Source organism: Bombina bombina, chromosome 3 (assembly GCF_027579735.1).
Source record: "Bombina bombina isolate aBomBom1 chromosome 3, aBomBom1.pri, whole genome shotgun sequence".
NCBI lineage: Eukaryota > Metazoa > Chordata > Amphibia > Anura > Bombinatoridae > Bombina > Bombina bombina.
The window spans coordinates 1,247,931,666-1,247,953,969 of record NC_069501.1 but is presented as its reverse complement, the minus strand read 5'-3'; the positions used below and the strand labels follow the sequence as shown (position 1 = coordinate 1,247,953,969).

The window sequence follows — 22,304 nt, the reverse complement described above, 5'->3', positions numbered from 1 at the left end:
GTGTGTTCTGTCAATGGGAAGATGTGAGGAGTGTTCAGGGGAAGTCAGTTTTCTTCTGGGCATGGCAAGGTGGTCCCTGTTTTCACTTGCAGAAACTAATACATTTATAAAGGCAAAAGACATGTGCAACAAATCTATATTGTATTATTTATTTTACCTGGAAATGTTCTTAAAATAAAGACTCTAGATTCTTGCAGCTGCCGCATATGCTTTCATCACAATAACCATGAGTAGAGTTTACAAAAAATAAGTTGAGATTGCATGTGTAATTTGCTCTGAAATTCATATTTATTTCAATGTACAGGTGCAAATCCCCAAATCCGGAATTCAAAAATCCAAACTTCTGAAATCCAAAACTTTTTAATTAATATTTTTATAAAAATACATCCTTTAACATTGGAATACATACATATACATGTCTAAAGATGTGTATATATATATATATATATATATATATATATATATATATGTACATAGGTATTTATGTATTTATATGTGGATATATGTATTTACAGACATACAGTGGGGCAAAAGGTATTTAGTCAGCCACCAATTGTGCAAGTTCTCCCATTTAAGAAGATGGGAGAGGCCTGTAATTTTCATCATAGGTATACCTCAACTATGAGAGACAAAATGTGGAAACAAATTCAGACAATCACATTGTCTGATTTGGAAAGAATTTATTTGCAAATTATGGTGGAAAATAAGTATTTGGTAAATATCAAAAGTTCATCTCAATACTTTGTTATATATCCTTTGTTGGCAATGACAGAGGTCAAACGTTTTCTGTAAGTATTCACAAGGTTGTCACACACTGTTGCTGGTATGTTGGCCCATTCCTGCATGCAGATCTCCTCTAAAGAAGTGATGTTTTGGGGCTGTCGCTGGGCAACACAGACTTTCAACTCACTCCAAAGGTTTTCTATGGGGTTGAGATCTGGAGACTGGCTAGGCCACTCCAGGACCTTAAAATGCTTTTTATGAAGCCACTTCTTCGTTGCTCGGGTGGTGTGTTTGGGATCATTGTCATGCTGAAAGACCCAGCCAGGTTTCATCTTCAATGCCCTTGCTGATGGAAGGAGGTTTGCACTCAAAATCTCACGATACATGGCCCCATTCATTCTTTCATGTACACGGATCAGTCATCCTGTTCCCTTTGCAGAGAAACAGCCCCAAAGCATGATGTTGCCACCCCATGCTTCACAGTATGTATGGTGTTCTTTGTTTGCAACTCAGCATTCTCTCTCCTCCAAACACGACGAGTTGTGTTTCTACTTTAGTTTCATCTGACCATATGACATTCTCCCAATCCATTTCTGGATCATCCAAATGCTCTCTAGCATACTTCAGATGGGTCCGGACATGTACTGACATAAGCAGGGGGACATGTCTGGCACTGCAGGATCTGAGTCCCTTGCGGCGTAGTGTGTTACTGATGGTAGCCTTTGTTACGTTGGCCCCAGCTCTCTGCAGGTCATTCACTAGGCCCCCCTCTGTGGTTCTGGGATGTTTTCACACCGTTCTTGTGATCATTTTGACCCCACAGGGTGAGATCTTGCGTGGAGCCCCAGATCGAGGGAGATTATCAGTGGTCTTGTATGTCTTCCATTTTCTAATTATTGCTCCCACAGTTGATTTCTTCACACCAAGCTGCTTGCCTATTGCATATTCAGTCTTCCCAGCCTGGTGCAGGTCTACAATTTTGTATCTGGTGTCCTTCGACAGCTCTTTAGTCTTCACCATAGTGGAGTTTAGAGTGTGACTGTTTGAGGTTGTAGACAGGTATGTTTTATACTGATAACAAGTTCAAACAGGTGCCATTAATACAGGTAATGAGTGGAGGACAGAGGAGCCTCTTAAAGAAGAAGATACAGGTCTGTGAGAGCCAGAAATCTTGCTTCTTTGTAGGTGACCAAATACTTATTTTCCACCATAATATGCAAATAAATTATTTCCAAATCAGACAATGTGATTGTCTGGATTTGTTTCCACATTTTGTCTCTGATAGTTGAGGTATACCTATGATGAAAATTACAGGCCTCTCTCATCTTCTTAAGTGGGAGAACTTGCACAATTGGTGGCTGACTAAATACTTTTTTGCCCCACTATATATACACATATAAACATATAAATACATATGTACACATATAGACATATATATAAATGCATTGGAGCTCTTAGCAGTGGAGTAGATGAAAGCATGTTAAAGCATATTTATGCAATATTCATTTTAGTAAAGGTTTTAACTATGTATTTACTGTAAATATTTTAAATTCCAATGTTCTGCATATAGCAGAATATGTTCCATGTATTTCCATAAATTTGAAAAATATGAAAAACATCTGCAACAAACAGATCAATTAATGACACATAATAAACAACTGTAAATACATCAAAAAGCAACATCCTTTCAGGAGGTAGAATAAAGTGTTAAAATGTCACTATTGCAAACAAAGGATATAGCTCAGGTGAGGTGGTGTAGTGCTCATGCCTAAGACCAACCCAGTTAGACAGTATTTGTAATCCCAAATGAAGAGGGTAATGTGGGTAATGTAAGGCTGCCAATATACGGCTCATATAAAGCCCCCAGGTTTAAGGATCTCTCGAAGAGTATGCAGTGATTTATACTGATTTAGAAGCACCATAGTCCTTCACGGGACTCCCCAAAGGCCAACAAAACAATATATCACAGCTCATATGTTGATTACACTAAAGCCGCCAGTTCTGACGTGCAATGTGACCAGAGCTCGACAGTGTTTAACTCACTGTGAATTACTGCGGTAGGGGTTTCTCTTTGCGGATCTTCTGAAAGCCTGTCTTCGTAAAGTAATAGTAAGTATGGCTATTGAGCAAAGCTCACCTTGGGATCCCCAGCACCTCCACCAACCTGAGAAAAGCGCTGGACCTGTCGGAAGGCATTTTAAGTGACCAGCACGCCTTCATCTATATATTCCTATATAAATATATTTATACAGTATATATGTTTGTATATATTTATACCTATATATAATGATGTATGTATATATACATATATATTTATATATTATATATATAGGTATACACATATATTGTACCAAAATACCATCAGATACATGTAGAAAGATGTATTTATGAATGAATAGAACATATTCTGCTATGTGCAGAACATTGGAATGTGAACTATTCATATTTTCATGTTGGGTTAAGCAAATGAGAATATGTGATTGGGCTTGCCCGAGAGTGGGGTGTTTTTTTTTATCCATTAACTTTTATGGGGGAATGCGTGAATATAAACCCAATATATTTTTGTGCTTGTCGGGTTAGCGGGAGAGTGAAAACAGTTTAAGTTCAACTCGTATAATGAGCGCAATCCAACAAGCGCAAAAAGCTTACTTCTAGCATAATTAGAGCAGCAGCGTTAATTTGCACTCCACTCGTAATCTGACCCACAGGATTCTAAAAAAACAAACTTTACCTTGAGACTTGTTTATGTAGTTATGGAGCATAAACTACATTTTTGTATGTAAAATAAAGGCACATACACTACACTGTAGTGCTATAAATTAGCAGTTTAAAAATCATTTTAAAAGTATGATGCAAAAATCCTAATCAAAGAATGTATTTAAATTTGTATTCAAAGTGTATTAAATTATTTATAATACAGAGTAAAAGTGTTGTTTAAAGTACAAGGAAAGAAAAGAAAAAAAAAATCATATTGAAAGGGAAAGTCTACTCCAGAATTGTTATTGTTTAAAGGGACATAATACTCATATGCTAAATCACTTGAAACTGATGCAGTATAACTGTAAAAAGCTGACAGGAAAATATCACCTGAGCATCTCTATGTAAAAAAGGAAGATATTTTACCTCACAATCTCCTCAGCTCAGCAGAGTATGTTATGTGTAAAAAGTTATACTCAGCTGCTCCCAGCTGCAGGTAAAAAAATTAAAAAAAAATGAAGAAATGAACAGCAGCCAATCAGCATCAGCAGTGCTGAGGTCATGAACTCTTACTGTGATCTCATGAGATTTGACTTAACTCTCATGAGATTTCATAGTAAGCTTCCTTTACCTGATTGGTGAAATAATATGAGAGTGCACGATGCTAGTCCCTTCAGATGTCCCAGGACAAACACACTAAAATGCTGCTTAGAAATCCTTTACAATGGGAGGTGGCTACTGAGGAACTTTTGAGGTAAAATATCTTTCTTTTTTACATAGAGATGTTCAGGTGATATTTTCTAATCAGCTTTTTACAGCTATGCTGCATCACTTTAAAGTGTTTAAACATTTGGGTATTATGGCCCTTTAAAATGGCAGCTTTGCACAAGTGACTTACAATGCTGGACAGATAGGTTCACTGCATGTCATACTTGTTCATCTGGATAATAACAAATCTGCCCCTTAACGTACAATGTATTTTCAAAACACAAAGATAAAATCGTACCAAAAAGTAGAAATTTCAAAGTGAACTTTCTTTTTTAAATACATTTTGTAGCTTTGACGAGTGGGCTGTAAAAAGTGAATCTATGAAGTTATATCACAAATCTTATTGCATTCCATAAGCATGTTACTCCTGCAGGTGTCACTATTTTATGCCGCCAAATTTTATTTGACGATATTTCACTCCATGCCGGCAATTTTTTGAGATTCAAGCCCTTAATTTAGATCTATGTATGACACTAGGAATACGTATATATATATATATATATATATATATATATATAGATAGATAGATAGATAGATAGATAGATAGATAGATAGATATAGAGATATAATTCTTCAGTAACATTTCTCTGCTCGCAAATTTAAAATTTCCTGCATCTTAATCAGCTGGGTTGCACTGCATGCATTAGTAATATGTGTGCTCTAATTGTGTTTGTATGTTAATGGATTAATGGAGTTTTTTTTATTTCTTTTATTTAGCATTGTTGATGCATGTCGTGTTACTGTAACAACACCATCCAAATCCTAGAACAAAGTTTTGTCATCTGTATTTTCTTTTCTGTAATACTAAATTGTATGGCTGGGCGATATGGGCAAAAAAAAAAAAAATCGCGATTGCGATTTAATCACGATTTTCTTATAAATTACTATAACACCTTCATTTTGCATTATAAAGTTTATTTAACACTACAGAATCTTAATGTACATGTTTCTCAATGTCCAATACACTCTTGGAGCATAAAAATACAAACCACAAAATAGTTCAAATAAAATTTGCTGCCTGTGATGTGATTAAATAGTAGCCACTAGCCAGTTATTAGGTCTTATGACACACAACATTGTCATGTTTTCTTGGACAGTCATTCTAACTGTGGGCAGTGGTATGATTAACAAATGAAGCAGTGTAAGCCACATACACACACACACACACACATATATATATATATATATGTGTAAATGTATATATATATATATATATATATATATATATATATATATATAATATAATATTTTTTGTCTTCTTCTTTTTTAAACATTTTAAATTTGACTGAAAATGAGCCCTGTTCCTGTCCAGGAATCCATTACAGGCATATAGCAGTAGGTGTTGGGGGCTGCTCCTTTCAGAAATGCTGTTCCTTGCTGATATAAAATACATTGTAGATGCAGTTAAGTTAACCCAGCAGCAGAGGGGACTGCAGTTTTAGCCTTTTTGGGAGCCATGGGGTTAACTGCATCTGCTATGTATTTAAGCCGTTTCTCAGAGAGCAGGAGATTGTGTGGTAGGTTCCATAATGTTTACATACCCTAAGTTTCAGACTGCAGACGTCCCTAGGGGGAAATATAAGTTAGTGGCTTTCTCTGCTCTTCATTCCTGCATGGGCTCTGCTTTCAGATTAAGAGCCACTAAATGGAGCTGGTTTGCAAGAAATCACAAATAAATCAATGCATTTACAGCTACTTCTAAAGGAATTTTTTACGTAGGAACTCCTCACGGTTTTAAAATCGCTGCGATTAATCACCGGTTTAAATCGCATATGCGATTAATCGTGCAGCCCTACTAAATTGTAAATGTTTTTTTTCTGTATTACTAAATAGTGAATTATTTTAAAAACTATCACAACAATACCATTTTTATGGTATTAAAATATTTATTTGCTCAACCTAAGTGTATCAAATAACAGTTTTACAAACAACAGGGTTGCAGATTTTTCCAAAAACATTTATCAAACAAAAAGAAGCTTTTTTTTGCATTCCTCCAGGTTAATGTGGAAGCTGGGTTATTTTAAAGAAAATATAAATTGTGTAAATGATTTGTACAGAACAATAGTTTATTGATAAACAGACTCTGATTATTGATAATTTTATGCGTTTTTATTTTATTCAATATAACATGTATAGAGCAACATAAAAGGGTATTTCATTGGATTAAAAAGTAATTCAAGTTTCAATAAAAAATTTGACCTTGTCATCTTAGAGTTTTTTTAAAATCAGATCACTATTTTATACATAAAAACTTTATTCTCCATTCAAAAAATATTTGTGGGGGGCGTGTCTAGCCGGCGGCCATGCTAAGTCGCATTTAATAACAGCTCTGGGGCAACGACAAGATTATCCCTAAATATCTTTTGAAATTTATTGATCTCACTATTATAGACTCCTGCATCAGCTATTTAAAGTCTATCGGATTACAGGCATATAAATATTGCTACGTCCCAGAGCTGTTTGGAATATCAACTAGGACTTTTCCAAAAAGGGGGGCCCGATTCATACTATTAACTTTACGAACCTCCCCCCCCCCCCCCCGTGTAGCTCGGGGTAAAAGAAAGCTACTAGCTGCCAACTCGTGATGGAGTTAGTTCACACAGACATCTCTGCTCTCCTAAAGGAACTGGAAAACAAGATTGACAGGGGATTTGGCGATCTCATTGCTATTACTAAAGCTACACATAAACAAGATGGCGCCGGACATACAGTGAACAACGGACTAGAAATTATAATGCCGACAGAGAAAATACCTACTGTGCAGCAGCTTTTACTACCTCTGAAGGAAAGGTCTGGCTGTAAGAGGTAGAGATAAAAGTGGGGCTCTGCAATATTATGTTGGCATTTTGTCAGCCTGCCTCGGAGCTTCACGGAAGCACATACAGATGACTATCGATCTGAGCAGGAAGGCACTATTGAGCACACGCTTGCAGCACTTACCCTTTAGTGCTCCCTTTGCGGGGATGGTTTGCTTGCCTTTGATCTCCCCGGCCGGCTCCCCTGGACGGGACTTTGGGCTTGTTTGCTTTCCTGCGGAGAGACATGTATTTTGTGAACGGGCCTACCGGATGGGAAGACGCTCACTTTGCTGTGTGTTGAGACCGCTGCTGAGTATGCTGAAGCAGGACTGTTGCTTTGTCAAATACGGTGGACTGAATATACATCAGGTCTTGCACTATAGATGTCGAGTTGGAGTGGGCTGAACTAATAAAATACTTTTATTAATAAGGAGTGCTAGTAGTCTCCCATCCTATCCTATAAAAAAGTTATATGGTTTTCAAGCTCAAGTATTCTTGCATCTGTTTATTTAGCAATTAGTTGCCTAGCCTTCAAGGTATGTTTTTGTTAAAGAGTTCCAGGACCGGATTTTCGGTTATCTGTTTCTGTTTATGTTGTTGGGGGTGGGTTTCGCGTGTTTCCATGTCCTCATATGGGTATATATTGTTCCATCAAGCTAAATTTAAGGCTTAGCCCACAGACTATATTAACTGCAGTAATAATTTTCAATCTAATGTATAGATTTTTTATGAGAGCCTGTACCTTGTCTAAAACTGACTTTGGATTCCTTGATTGTGAGACCTAGCTTGATAAATGCACAATTATTTGCTTCTCTATTTAATTGTAGATCCACAGGCATTATAATATAATCGGTTACAAGCCATGCTGGGGAGAGTATTCATTTCTCTAGAGTTAACCTCACACTCTTAGGATTGTCTCTAGTTAACCTCACATGTCCCCTCTTATCAAATGCAGCTATTCATATCACTGGCATATATTTAAGGCTAAAAAGTGGATCATTTGTGTCCCCATTCCTATTAAGGTTAACAGACCTTTTGCAAGTCCTTTGTTTGGAGGTATCCATATAGTTGTATATCACTGTGGAGACATGCGACCATGCAGCTAACCCACAATTGAAAGATAAAATAAATCCATAGCGCCTCTCCTCTTTAAGTAGCATCTAGATAGCTTTCCCTGTTTTATAATCTCCCCCCTTTGTGGATATATACTTACAGAGTTCCCATGATATTGAGATCCATTTAACTCCTATGCTTACATTGTATAAAACCTGGCAGCATCCCACTGTGTGTTCACCCAAATCGGCGAACGGTATTGCGGTTTTCACCCGCTGCTTTACTATTATATTCTCATAATTCACTCTGTATAACTCCCTTCTATTACAAATTTGCAATATATATCAATTTTCATAATTTACAGTAAAATATCATTCTATAAGATGATCTTTTTTATAAGGGAATATAGGTTAATTCAAAGTTACCAGAAAAAGAGCTATCATATTTTCCATGTATACCATAGTACGTTTGGATAATAGTGTTTATATAGCCTATATTATTAACTGAATATTTTATGTATAGTTCTCAGAGTTTTTAAGCAGGTGAGCATCAGTGAAATATGTGAATTGTTATACCTCAATATCGGCTTGTGGTGGCCTATGAGGTGCACTTTATTCCTGCAATCTCAAAAACATGTATTAGTCAGTGGCAATTTATGTACATGGTGTCCTGTAACAATTGTTGTATCTTACAATACCTCAATAAAAAACTTTGATTAATAAAAAAAAAAAAAATATTTGTAAAAAGGTTTCACTATTTGTTAGCTAGAGATGGCAAGGCAATTAATTTCTATCTGGCAGCTCATTGATTTCGTTGTGTTAATTATCTGATCCTTGATACTGTATCAATATGTATGGAACCAAAAAAGATAGTGTTTGGTTCCAGGGGGGAAGTTTAATATATGTTACACTGCAGTTCAGCAGGAAATAGTTAGTTGATGAGTAAGGCAGCTACACAGACACAAGAGCTGAAGTTTATGCATTCTGTTATAAGATGTTCTTTTAATAAATTTGTTAAAACTGCAACTGGAGTCTGAGAGCCTCTCTTATAAACAGCAGCTTTATACAGGAGTCTGAGAGACTATCTTATAAACAGCAGCTTTATACAGGAGTCTGAGAGACTATCTTATAAACAGCAGCTTTATACAGGAGTCTGAGAGCCTCTCTTATAAACAGCAGCTTTATACAGGAGTCTGAGAGACTACCTTATAAACAGCAGCTTTATACATGGTGGCAGCGGATGTTATTTGAGAAATACACCAAAAGAGGATATGGAAGGTTTAAAACCACTAGGTCTGCTGGATTTTCAGGCAAGGAATCTGTCTCAGGCATGGAAGAGATGGAAATAAGACATTCTTTTATACACAGACCTAATCATGGCTGACATACCAGAGGAGATGAAGGTAAAGTTGTTTCTGTACATAATTGGAGAAAAAGGCAGAGAGGTAAAAGACTTCTCCCAGAAGCAACAGCTCCCACACTGACTCTGCTAATTAAAGCATTTGATGATTATTGTGAGCCAAAGCAAAATGAGACTGTGGAAAGATATAATTTTTTTTCAAGATGTCAGAGGGAAGATGAAGGAATAGATGCTTATGTCACAGATCTGCGTACACTGGCAGCCACTTGCAACTTATGTAATATAAGAGACTCATTAATCAGGGACAGGATTGTATGTGGCACAAGAGACTCTAAACTTAGGGAATGCCTACTGAGAGAAGTGGATTTAACACTGGAAAAATGTATTCAAATAGGTAGAGCTGCTGAGCTGTCTAAAGAGAGGGCGAAGATCATTGAGAGTTCCAGCACCAGTGCAGTGTCAGTCCATAGGATGGACACAAGTTACAACCTTAGGAAGGGTCATAACAGAATGACAATGACTCCAGACAAGACAATACAGTGTATCTATTGTGGAAAGCGTCACGAGAAACTGAAAGAAAAATGCCCAGCATTTGGAAAGCAATGTAAAGGGTGTGGTAAAGCAAATCATTTTATTAGCCAGTGCCGTGCCAATACACAACAAAGAATGCCAACAGTACAAGCTGTCTATAGAGAGACTGAAGACTTAGAGGAATATGAAGACATTCTGGGTCTGACCTTGGAACCAGCTTTTCAGATTTGTACATTTAAGAAAACAGTAAGCAGATTTCCATCAGCTTTGTTTGCTACTATGCTAATTGACCAACAAGCTGTTAGATTCCAAATGGATTGTGGAGCAGACTGTAATGTCATTCTAGCAAGGTTGGTGAAAGACAAATCTAAAATTTTTCATTGTGATAAAATGCTAAGGATGTATAATAAGAGCACACTGAAACCAATAGGGATATGTAAGCTCAAAATAAGAAACCCATGCAACCAAAAGTTATATCAGGCTGAGTTTGTTGTAATTGACACAGAGGTGTGTAATCCTATACTAGGAAGTAGAGCTATACAAGCTATGGATCTGATCTCAGTGCAACACCAAAATAGTCTAAACGTTGAACAAGACGGCAACCACCCAGATGCCTGCATGCTCTTTATTGATGGTCAGCCATCAATAAAGAGTATGCAGATATTTTTCAAGGAGTAGGCTGTCTAGAAGGAAAACTAAAATTGGAAGTGGATGCTCTTGTACAGCCTGTTAGACTTCCAAAAAGAAAGGTTCCTGTGTCATTACTCAAACCCCTTAGAGAGGAGCTTACCAGTTTAGAAAAACAGGGCATTATAACTCTTGTAGAGAGAAGTACAGACTGGATTAGTAGTATGGTGGTAGTGAAAAAACCATCAGGGAAGTTAAGAATTTGCATTGACCCTAAGCCTCTGAATAGGGCTTTGAAAAGAAGCCACTATCCTTTGCCAACAATTGATGATATTCTCCCTGACCTAGCAAAAGCCTTTCAGTATGCGATGTCAAGAGTGGATTTTGGCATATTGAGAGGAAGAATCCAGCTATTTGACCACTTTCTCTACTCCTTTTGGCCGATACTGCTGGGTTTGAATGCCTATGGGTATTAGCCCAGCCCCAGAAGTGTTCCAGCGAAAACTAAATCATGCACTGGAAGGGCTACCAGGTATCAGGATCATTGCAGATGATATTCTGATTGTAGGAGAAGGCGATACCGATGTGGAAGCTATTCAAGACCACAATCAAAAGTTGAAGAAATTACTAAATCGTTGTAGAGAAAGACACATCAAATTAAATCCAGAAAAATTTCAGCTAAGGAAAACAGAAGTGCCATATATTGGTCACTTTTTATCAGCCCAGGGACTTCAAGCAGATCCAAATAAAGTAAAAGCCATCACTGAAATGCCCAGACCCTCAGATGTTAAAGGAGTAAAGAGAATTTTGGGGATGGTGAACTATCTTTCTAGGTTTTGTGAAAACCTCTCAGATGCAGGTGAACCACTGCGACAACTAACCCAGAAAGGTACAGTGTGGGAATGGACAGAGGTGCAGGAAGAGGCATTTCAGCAGATGAAATAAAAAATCAGCAGTGCACCAGTGCTTAAATATTATAACCCAGACAAACCTTTAGAACTTCAATGTGATGCATCAGAGAAAGGTCTGGGAGCAGCATTGATGCAAGGTAAACAACCAATCGCTTTTGCAAGCAGAGCAATGACAGAGACAGAGCAAGTTTATGCACAAATAGAGAAGGAGCTATTAGCAGTCCTATTTGGAATGAAAAAATTTCACCAATTCACATTTGGGCAGACAGTAGCTGTACAATCAGACCATAAGCCCCTTGAAAGCATCATGAAAAAACCCTTACTTAAAGCACCAAGACGTCTTCAGCGTATGATGTTATGGCTTCAGATGTATGATGCATGTATCAGATACTGCCCGGGGAAGTCTCTGGCGGTGGCAGACACATTAAGTAGGGCTTATTTAGAAGAAGGTTCCATGGAGGGTTCTGTGGAGCATCAGATTGAAACTATAAACATGCTCCAATATCTACCCATCTCAAACAGGAGACTTGTTGCTATACAACAGAGCACAGAAAAAGACAAGACTTTACAAGCAGTAAAGCGAATTGTGATGAGTGGCTGGCCTCATGCTAAGGAACAGGTACCCCTAGAGGCTTCACCATTCTACTACATACGTGATGAATTGAGTGTACAGGATGGTGTTCTATTCAAAGGTGAGCGAGTAGTTATTCCAACTGATCTCCGAACAGATATTATGACTCAAATACATTCTTCACATTTTGGTGTGGAAGGATGTCTATGCAGAGCCAGGGAGAGTATTTACTGGCCAGGAATGAATGCACAGCTAAAAGAATATATCGACCAATGTGACATATGCCATTCATTTGATACTAAACAACAGAAAGAGACATTCGTTCCTCATGAGATCCCAACAAGACCGTGGGAAAAGCTTGGCATTGATTTGTTCACATTCCAAGGAAAGGAGTATTTAATAACAGTGGACTATGACTCTAATTTCTGGGAGATAGACCATCTTCAGGATACAAGATCTACTACAGTAATAAGAAAATTAAAGGCCCATTTTGCCAGATATGGAATTCCAGACACAGTATGTTCTGATAATGGACCACAGTTTATTTCAATGGAGTTTAAAGACTTCGGTATGGGTTGGGACTTTGACCACATTACCTTGTCACCAGGATACCCTCAAATCAATGGAAAAGTAGAGTCAGCAGTAAAAACAGCCAAAAGACTACTGCCAAAAGCTGTGACTTCTCAAAATGATCCTTATCTAGCATTTTTGGATCATCGCAACACACCAACACAAGGCATGGAGTGCAGTCCTGCTCAAAGACTGATGGGTCGAAGGACCAAATCGTTACTTCCAATGAGAGGGAGTCTGTTAATACAGGATCAGGTGATGGATGACAGGCACCAAATCCTGTGCAGGAAGCAGCAATCATTGCATGCTGCTCAATATAACAAGGGAGCCAAAGACCTGTGGCCTCTAAATGTTGGTAAACAGGTGTGGGTACAACCGCAAACAAACCAAGGAAAAGAGTGGCGGAAGGCTTGCCTAAGAGCTCCTGTAGGAATTAGGTCATATGAAGTGGTGACAGAGTCAGGACAGGTCCTGAGGAGAAATAGGAGGCATCTGAGAGGCACTGGACGCTACAGGCCTCCAGCAAGGACCCAAACTAGCACCCAAGAGGAATCTCACATTGAGAATACAAACCAGCCATTAATGACAAATAACTCTGAAGAAGAAGGACAAGAAGAAATAAACAGTGAAATATCAGACACGGAAAGATTGCAGGATGACAACAGAGTCCTGTCAGAACATCCACAGGGATCCAGAAACACCCAGACTTGAAGTGGGAGATGTATCCGAAAACCAGAATATCTAAATGACTATGTGGACTAATATTTAGCACAATGAAAGACTGCATCTCAGGATCCATATTCCTACAATAATTAAAAGAGATAGCTTTTGCCATTTCCCCAAAAAGGGAAAAGATGTATCAATATGTATGGAACCAAAAAAGATAGTTTTTGGTTCCAGGGGGGAAGTTTAATATATGTTACACTGCAGTTCAGCAGGAAATAGTTAGTTGATGAGTAAGGCAGCTACACAGACATTAACTGTAACAAGAGCTGAAGTTTATGCATTCTGTTATAAGATGTTCTTTTAATAAATTTGTTAAACTGCAACTGGAGTCTGAGAGCCTCTCTTCAACTTTATACAGATACTGGGTTTAGAAACCATTGCCCCATCTGGCTTAATTTTATTTAAATATGGTTTTGTGAATTTTATAGTCCATAAGGATTTATATTTTAAAAGTTTATGACCGGTCATAGATTTGCACTATTAAGAATTTGTGTTTAATACAATAAATGTTTATATTTGTAACCCATATTTTCCTATATATTTTTTATAATATCTGTGATTAACTATGACCAGTATAAACATCCAGTCATATTTTACTTCCCCGTTGCTGTTAGCGCACATTCACCAGACTGTAACTTTTTATCTATTTCTTTGAATATATCTGTTTTTGGGAGCAGATAGGTGTTTGTGCAAGGGGTTTCTTATTTGCGCACCAATAAGACATTACCACTCTATTAATTATCTGATCCTTGTGAGAAAAATATTTTTAGTAATTTTCTAATTTTCCATCAAATTAAAAAAGAATATAAACCACCATTATAATTTTTTCATATTTTTGCCAGTGTCAATGGCCGAAATTTTAGAAATTTCCAAAGTGCAGGTATTTCCATGAAATTAATGTTATTGGGGCCACTTGTGTTAATTCCTTAAATTAATTGCATCCCTTTCTGGCATTCAAGTTAACTATAGCTGTTAGACAAACACAAGCCAAATGCTTAAATAGAGAAATTCCTGTATCAAACACATGATTGATGGAGCATGTTACTAAAAATATTTGCCTCTGTGATATTTTTCTGCATTAGGTAGGTGATTGCCATGGCAGGAGTGTGGGACCCTTCACTGGAAAGAGGATACTGCCCTCTTTGAAACTGGAAAAGGGCTTAATGGTGTAACTGGGACAGGTTATCACCATTTCCACAGTTATCACCTGAAAATTAGAGGAGGTGTGGAACCTCATTTAAGAGAAGAGGAATCCCATAATCAGATGTGGTAAAAGTAACCCATTAATAGTCCTCCCCACCACTAGATATTACCTGGTTTCAAGTAGTGCATGTGACTACCCCAACAGCTTGAGAGAGGTTTATTTTGCTAAGTGAGCTTTTGGATTTTAGAGAGATACACATACATTAGAACATAATACTTTTTTGTGATTTTCCTCTATTCTGGTGATTTTCATAATCATGTAACCTTTATTTTAATGAGGAGAAGGTGGTTATTACTATGAGAAATAGTGCTCACCTGTCCCTATAGCCTCATTGTATAAGAGGTCATATGCCCCATAGTAATGGTAATCACCTGTTCACAAGAATCAGGGGTAGCTTTATTGATAAAAGGGAGGGGGACTCTTTAAAAAATGAAGGGGAAATGTGAAACCCTCTTTCCTATGATGTATTGCCATTAAAAGTAATGTGTTTACTGAAGGAGCAAATATCCTGCAAACAAATATACACAAAATACCCTTGATATGAAAGAAACTCTTGCCCTACTTCAAATGAGCAGTTTTCTGTTCATATGGGTAGCTATAGGAATTGTAGTCTACTGTCTATTATGTGCCTTTGAGTGTTCTGTGATTTCCATAAGACCACCATTTAATACAAAAATTGGGCGAGACCACCCTTATTACTTCAAAGAGGGTCCCTTTACCCTGCTGAAGAAACCCACAAAGAAAGCTCTGTGAAACTAATGTGCAGCAAATCAAAAATAAAAATGTAGCTTCAATGCAGGCTTGAAATGTCTCTGAGAAAAGGCTTATAAAATAAATTATCTTTGGAATTGAACCAATAACAATCTTACAAACAAGACACAAATATTAACAACAACCTATTCTGGGATTTTTTTTCTTAATGATGTCACAAAGCAAAAGCTTAATAAAACATAAAAGAACGTTCTTGCATTGGAAATCAAACCACACATTTTCAGCATGAAAGACCTAAACAGTATTTCTACACTAACCCATTTTGCAGTACATTGCATAGAAGATTTTTTATATATTTATTTCTTATAGCAAACTAGAAATCTCATACTTTATAGACACAGCTGAAATATGTTTATAAATTTCCTCTCTTTGTCTCAAGGCTGTTGTACTCAGTATTATTATTATTATTATTATTATAATTTATTTATATAGCACTGCCAAATTCCATAGCGCTGGGTACAGTGATAGGGGTATACAATGACAAGGATTTGTGAAAAAATACAAAATATAACAAAACTAAATAAATCTAGTATAGGAGGAAGAGGGCCCTGCTCCGGAGAGTCTACAGGTTTAGGGTGCAGAGACATAAGGTTAGGGTAGCTTGTCACATTGGTTGTGTCTGCAGCAGTGAGTTAGGCAGTTCACGTTTAGTTTGGTTAGGATGAGAGATGGAGGAGAGATGGTAAGCCTCTCTGAATAGGTGGGTTTTCAAGGAGCATCTGAAGCTATACAAGGTTGGAGACAGTCTTATGGAGGGGGGTAGAGAGTTCCAGAGGACAGGAGCAGCACATGCAAAGTCTTGGAGGCGGGAGTGGGATGTAGAGATAACAGGAGTAGCAAGGTGTAGGTCAGAGGTGGATCGAAGAGGACGGGATGGGGAATATTTTACGATGAGAGAGGAAATATAGTTGGGAGTTAGACTGTTGAGTGCTTTGTAAGTTAAGGGTTAATACTTTAAATTGTATTCTGGAGTGTATGGGGAGCCAGTGTAGAGACTGGCAGAGCGGAGCAGCTGATGTAGATCCGCGACTTAGGTGGATGAGTCTAGCAGAAGCATTCATAATAGATTGGACGGAGGAGAGGCAGTGTTTTGGAATACCATTTAGAAGTAGATTGCAATAATCAATGCGTGACAAAATGAGGGAATTAATAAATATTTTTTTAGTTTTTTGAGTAAGGAAGGGACGAATTCTGGAAATGTTGCGTAGGTGTGAATGGCAGGATGTGGTAAGTGCTTGTATATGTGGGTTGAATGTGAGTTCAGAGACCTGGGGTGAGGTGTTGAGAATGGAGTCTCCAACTGTCAGAGAAATGTCAGGTGTTGGATGTCTCAAAGAGGGGGGAATAAGAAGCAGCTCAGTTTTGGACAGATTGAGTTGGAGGTAGTGTGAAGACATCTAAGAGGAAATGGCAGAGAGACAGTTGGAAATCTGGTTAAGTAAAGAGGGAGAGATATCAGGAGTGGGAAGATAGATTTGGGTATCATCAGCATATAAGTAGTACTGGAATCCAAAGGAGGCTATACGTTTTCCGTGGGAGGATGTATAGAGAGAGAAAAGCAAGAGACCCAAGACAGAGCCTTGTGGTACTCCAACTGAGAGAGGCATAGGATCACAAGATATGTTGTTAAAGGAAACTGAAAACAAGCAGTTTGAGAGATATGTGGCAAACCAGGAGAGGGCTGCATCTCGGATATCAAATGAATGTAATATTTTTAGGAGGAGAGGATGGTCAACTGTGTCAAAAACAGTGGACAGGTCAAGAAGAATTAGTATCATTTGTATGCCAACGACACCCAAATCTACTTCTCTGCACCTGACCTATCTCCTTCCTTGCTAACCCGTGTCACTAACTGTCTTTCTCACATCTCTTCCTGGATGTCCTCTCACTACCTCAAGCTAAATCTCTCCAAAACTGAGCTCCTTATTTTCCCCCTTCTTCCAAAATCTCCACCCCAAATCTCTCTATAACTGTGGACAACTCCATCATTACCCTTACCCTGCATGCCCGATGTCTTGGGGTCACACTTGACTCAGATCTTTCACTCCTCACATTCAGTCCTTGGCTAAATCCTGCCACTTCCACCTTAAAAACATCTCTAAAATTAGACATTTCCTTATACAAGACACAACTAAGATTTTAATCCACTCTCTCATCCTTTCCCGCCTTGATTACTGCAACCCTGTCCTCTCTGGTCTCCCTAGCTGCCGCCTAGCTCCTTTACAATCCATAATGAATGCCTCTGACAGGCTCATCTTCCTTACACGTCACTCTTTATCTGCTGCACCTCTCTGCCAATCCCTTTGATGGCTTCCTCTTGCCTCCAGGATTCGACACAAAATTCTCACTCTGACATACAAAGCCCTCAACTGCACTGATCCCCCTATATCTCAGACCTTGTCTCTAAATACTTTCTCTCCCGTCCCCTTTGCTCTGCTCACAAACTCCTCCTCTCCTCCTCTTTTGTTACCTCCTCACACTCCCGTTTACAGGACTTCTCCAGACTGGCTCCCATCTTGTGGATCTTTGCCTTGCTCCATAAGACTCCCCCCTAGTTTTGAAAACGTCAAGCACTCCCTAAAAACTCTACTGTTTAGGGATGCCTCTTATCATGTAAGCCTAAGAGTCCAGCTATTTGTAGATCACCTTCTTCAGAGCTGACTACAACAGTGCAACTCTTGGTAGGGCCCTCTACCCGTCTGATCCCTATAAATGTTTCCTTGTATTCCGCCTATGCTTATAGTGCTGCGGAATCTGTTGGGGCTCTACAAATAACCGATAACAATAATAATAATAATAATAATAATAATAATAATAATAAGGAGTAGTGGCCTTTTGCTTTAGCTGATAACAGGTCAATTGCTACTTAAGTAAGAGCAGTTTCTGTTGAGTGTTTAGGGCGGAAACCAGATTGTAGTATCATTCTCAAGTGTCTTCACTTCCTATTCTTAGTTTTAAAATATTATGATTCCTCTAGGCTCTATATAATATTTTACAAATATATTTTGTATCTGCTAAATATAGAAACATAGAAACATGTTTCTATATTTAGCAGATACAAAATATATTTGTAAAACATTATATAGAGCCTAGAGGAATCATAATATTTTAAAAAATAAAAGTTGATTAATCAACTATTATAATAATCAATTATTATTATTTTGTTTGGGGGGATTTGCAGTTTGGGTTGTGTTGCAAAAGGTTTTGATTGGGGAAGACATTATTCAAGTTTGACTTATATAATTGGGTGAACACAGATTAAATTAACATAACACCCAAATGTATTACAGTGCTTTTTTGTACTTACAAAATCCATTTTTCATGTGTGAGTTGTCCCTATCAAGCAATGAGCAGTAGAGCCCATAGATATGGTTAGTTAGTTTCTTATTATATTTTTCATTATCTGAATTTTAAGTAAATAGGGATCCTTTATTGATGGTAATATATGTCAGGGGGCTTAACTAGAACAGTTTAGCGATTAGTGATAGTAGCAGTAGGGACTAGGGACGAAGTTAGTGTATTTCTGATTTAATAGTTTTTATTTAAATAAATGGATGATTTATTTTTTATAGTTTGGATGTCTCTTGTCTAAAAACGGTTGTTACCTACAGCTCTGACACTATCAGTAGCAGCAACATATGATCTTGCCTATACCCATTAATCCATTTTTTTATTTTAACATTTAACATTTGTATTATTATTTACTATTCCACTTCTGTGTTTATGTGTTGATCAAAAAAGTAAATACCTAACTTCACTCTAATCTCCAGACAAGAACAAAGGATGCTAAACCCTCAAATGCAACAAAAAAAGACAGTCCAGCCAAAAGACCACATATTAAAGGACCTTTATTCGTCCATTAGTGTCCTAACTAAAAATGACAACATTTCAAGCCACTACCTGACATGATTGACAAATAAAGGCCCTTTTAATTGAACTTGAACTGACTTTTTTTGCTCCACTTCTATGTGCTGCCAAACCTTTCACAGTTTACTGATATTTCTCTTTCAATATAACAAAAGTATTGGGAAATTATGGATGTCGTTATAACATTTAAGGTTTCAGTAAAATCCCCTATCCCCTCTCTGTTGGTCAGAATAATCTCTTTTTAAGAGGGGAATTTACAGGTCACTGAGAATTGTTACTATTGGTAGTTATGCTGTTATGATTGCATCATTGATTTCCCATAAATAACTGCTTGCACAATTTATAAAGTATATATAATATATAGTTGTATAAATCATAAAAATTAAAGTGTTTGAAAAGAAAAGAATGGGTTTAACATAAGAGCATGGGAAGAATGCATGCCATGTGTGCCATATTTACAAGTTTGCATATAGCACTACAACTTACCGCATGTTTTCTTTCAGTGATGTTGCTGTAGAGCTTCCTTTTACTTTGATGCATCCGAAACCCAAGGAAGAGCCTTTGCACAGAGATGGTAAGTGACACGGCATAAATATCCTATAAACATAGCATTTTTATATATTGACAATGTAATCTATATATTGTACTAGAATGCTTGTTTATTTGGGAAATATTTAATATCCACTTATGTATTTGTATTACATCATATGTTTGTACTAGCAATGATGCAAATGTACATGGTATTAGTAGGCAGATACAAAAATATTGGTAGATAAAAAATAGATATAAATAGACAGACAGATATAGATAGATAGATAGATAGATAGATAGATAGATAGATAGATAGATGGATAGACTTACATAAAGAGAGATAGAGATACTGATAGAGAGATTGATAGAGAGAGATAGACAGATATAGAAAAATAGATAGACAGCCAGACCATTTGGGAGAGTACAATAGGAAGATACTATGGCCCCTGTTTCTGGCGAGTCTTCAGACTCGCCAGAAACAGCAGTTATGAAGCAGCGGTCACAAAGACCGCTGCTCCATAACCTGTCCGCCTGCTCTGAGCAGACGGACAGTCATCGCCGGAAATCAACCCGATCGAGTACGATCGGGTTGATTGATACCCCCCTGCTGGCGGCCTATTGGCCGGGGGTCTGCAGGGGGCGGCGTTGCACCAGCAGCTCTTGTGAGCTGCTGGTGCAATGCTGAATACAGCGAGCGTATTGCTCGCCGTATTCAGCGATGTCCGTCGGACCTGATCCACTCTGTCGGATCAGGTCCGACAGACATTGATAACTAGAGGCCAATATATCACTATCTGGGAGAGTAAAACAGAAAGCTACTATAAAGCACTATCTGGGAGAGGACAATAGGAAGATATTATATAACAATATCTGTGAGAGTAGAATAGCAAGCTACTATTCTATACTATAGCAGGCTGCACAGGACAATTATATAGGATGCACAAGTCTTGTGAAATTTTCTAAGCATTTTAAACAAGCTGGTCTCAATGATTTGTTTCGCCAGCTGCTCAAAATTCACAATACATCCTATTTTAACTAATAGAAAAGTAATATATACTAAAATAGAGACAAAAGCAAGTTAAATTGTAGTGGAAATGTTTTAGTTTAATTTTTAATTGATGCAAACTAAACCTTTATATCAGCCCAAGGGGTTCTCCAGTTACCTTCAATCTCCCGGTGAAATGTTGTATCCCAGAGAGTTTGATTCATTTCTATGGGGGGCATCTCTCATCTCTCTGGGATTTCCAGGTACCTCACATTTTCTAAGACAATTCAGTGAGTTCTGCCCCTGTGAAGTCTGCAATAGTATCTCTCTCCAAACTAGAGGATGTTTGATTATCTGGCCCCTAGGAAGTAATAACACTCTCTGGGAAACTGAAGCTGACAGCTTTTAGCTTAAATTTAAAAGAAGAAATGCAAAATGCAATCTTTTTTGTAAAAGATACACATAAATATACAAAGTATGAGACTAATGTGTTAAAATTTTAGAATAAAAAGCATAGAAATGAAGGAAATACCATTGGAGAAGTAAAGCAAAATCTGCCGTTTGAAGAGGTTTTGAATATCAGGGCCACAGACTGCTCAGAAAAGCTAGACAGGCTAAATTGGAAAGCTAGACCAGTTGTACATGGAAGCTATACAGGTTGAACAGGGAAATAGACTGGTTGAACACTGAACTAGACAGGAAACAATAAAGCTAGACAGGCTAAAGAGGGAAGCTACATAGGCTGAACAGGATTGATAGACACAAGAAAAATCAGGGAGGATATACAAGCTGAATAGGGAAACTATACAGGCTGAACAAGGAAGCTAGACAGGCTAAATAAGGAAGCTATACAGGCTGAACAAGGAAGCTAGACAGGCTAAAGAAGGAAGCTAAACAGGCTGAACAAGGAAGCTAGACAGGCTAAAGAAGGGAGCTAAACATGCTGAACAAGGAAGCTAGACAGGCTAAAGAAGGAAGCTATACAGGCTGAACAAGGAAGCTAGACAGGCTAAAGAATGAAGCTATGCAGGCTGAACAAGGAAGCTAGACAGGCTAAAGAAGGAAGCTAAACAGGCTGAACAAGGAAGCTAGACAGGCTAAAGAAGGAAGCTAAACAGGCTGAACAAGGAAGCTAGACAGGCTAAAGAAGGAAGCTAAAAAGGCTGAACAAGGAAGCTAGACAGGCTAAAGAGGGACGCTAAACAGGCTGAACAAGGAAGCTAGACAGGCTAAAGAGGGAAGCTAAGTAGGCTGAACAGGATTGATAAACACAAGAAAAAACAGGGAGGATATACAAGCTGAACAGGGAAACTATACAGGCTGAACAAGGAAGCTAGACAGGCTAAATAAGGAAGCTAAACAGGCTGAACAAGGAAGCTAGACAGGCTAAAGAGGGAAGCTACATAGGCTGAACAAGTAAGCTAGACAGGCTAAAGAGGGAAGCTACATAGGCTGAACAAGGAAGCTAGACAGGCTAAAGAAGGAAACTATACAGGCTGAACAAGGAAGCTAGACAGGCTGAAGAAGGAAACTATACAGGCTGAAAAAGGAAGCTAGACAGGCTAAAGAAGGAAACTATACAGGCTGAACAAGGAAGCTAGACAGGCTAAAG

At 37.9% G+C, this 22,304-nt stretch overlaps 1 protein-coding gene across 2 annotated transcripts in view; it reads left to right on the top strand.

The window, feature by feature from the left end:
• The window catches only part of ARRB1 (arrestin beta 1), a 621,679-nt gene that overhangs the window by 574,505 nt on the left and 24,870 nt on the right, over positions 1-22,304 (top strand). For both annotated transcript variants that reach the window (XM_053708767.1, XM_053708768.1), the window contains exon 13: positions 19,680-19,750. In XM_053708767.1, coding sequence (XP_053564742.1) covers positions 19,680-19,750 — 71 coding nt within the window. The remainder of the gene's footprint in view (positions 1-19,679; positions 19,751-22,304) is intronic.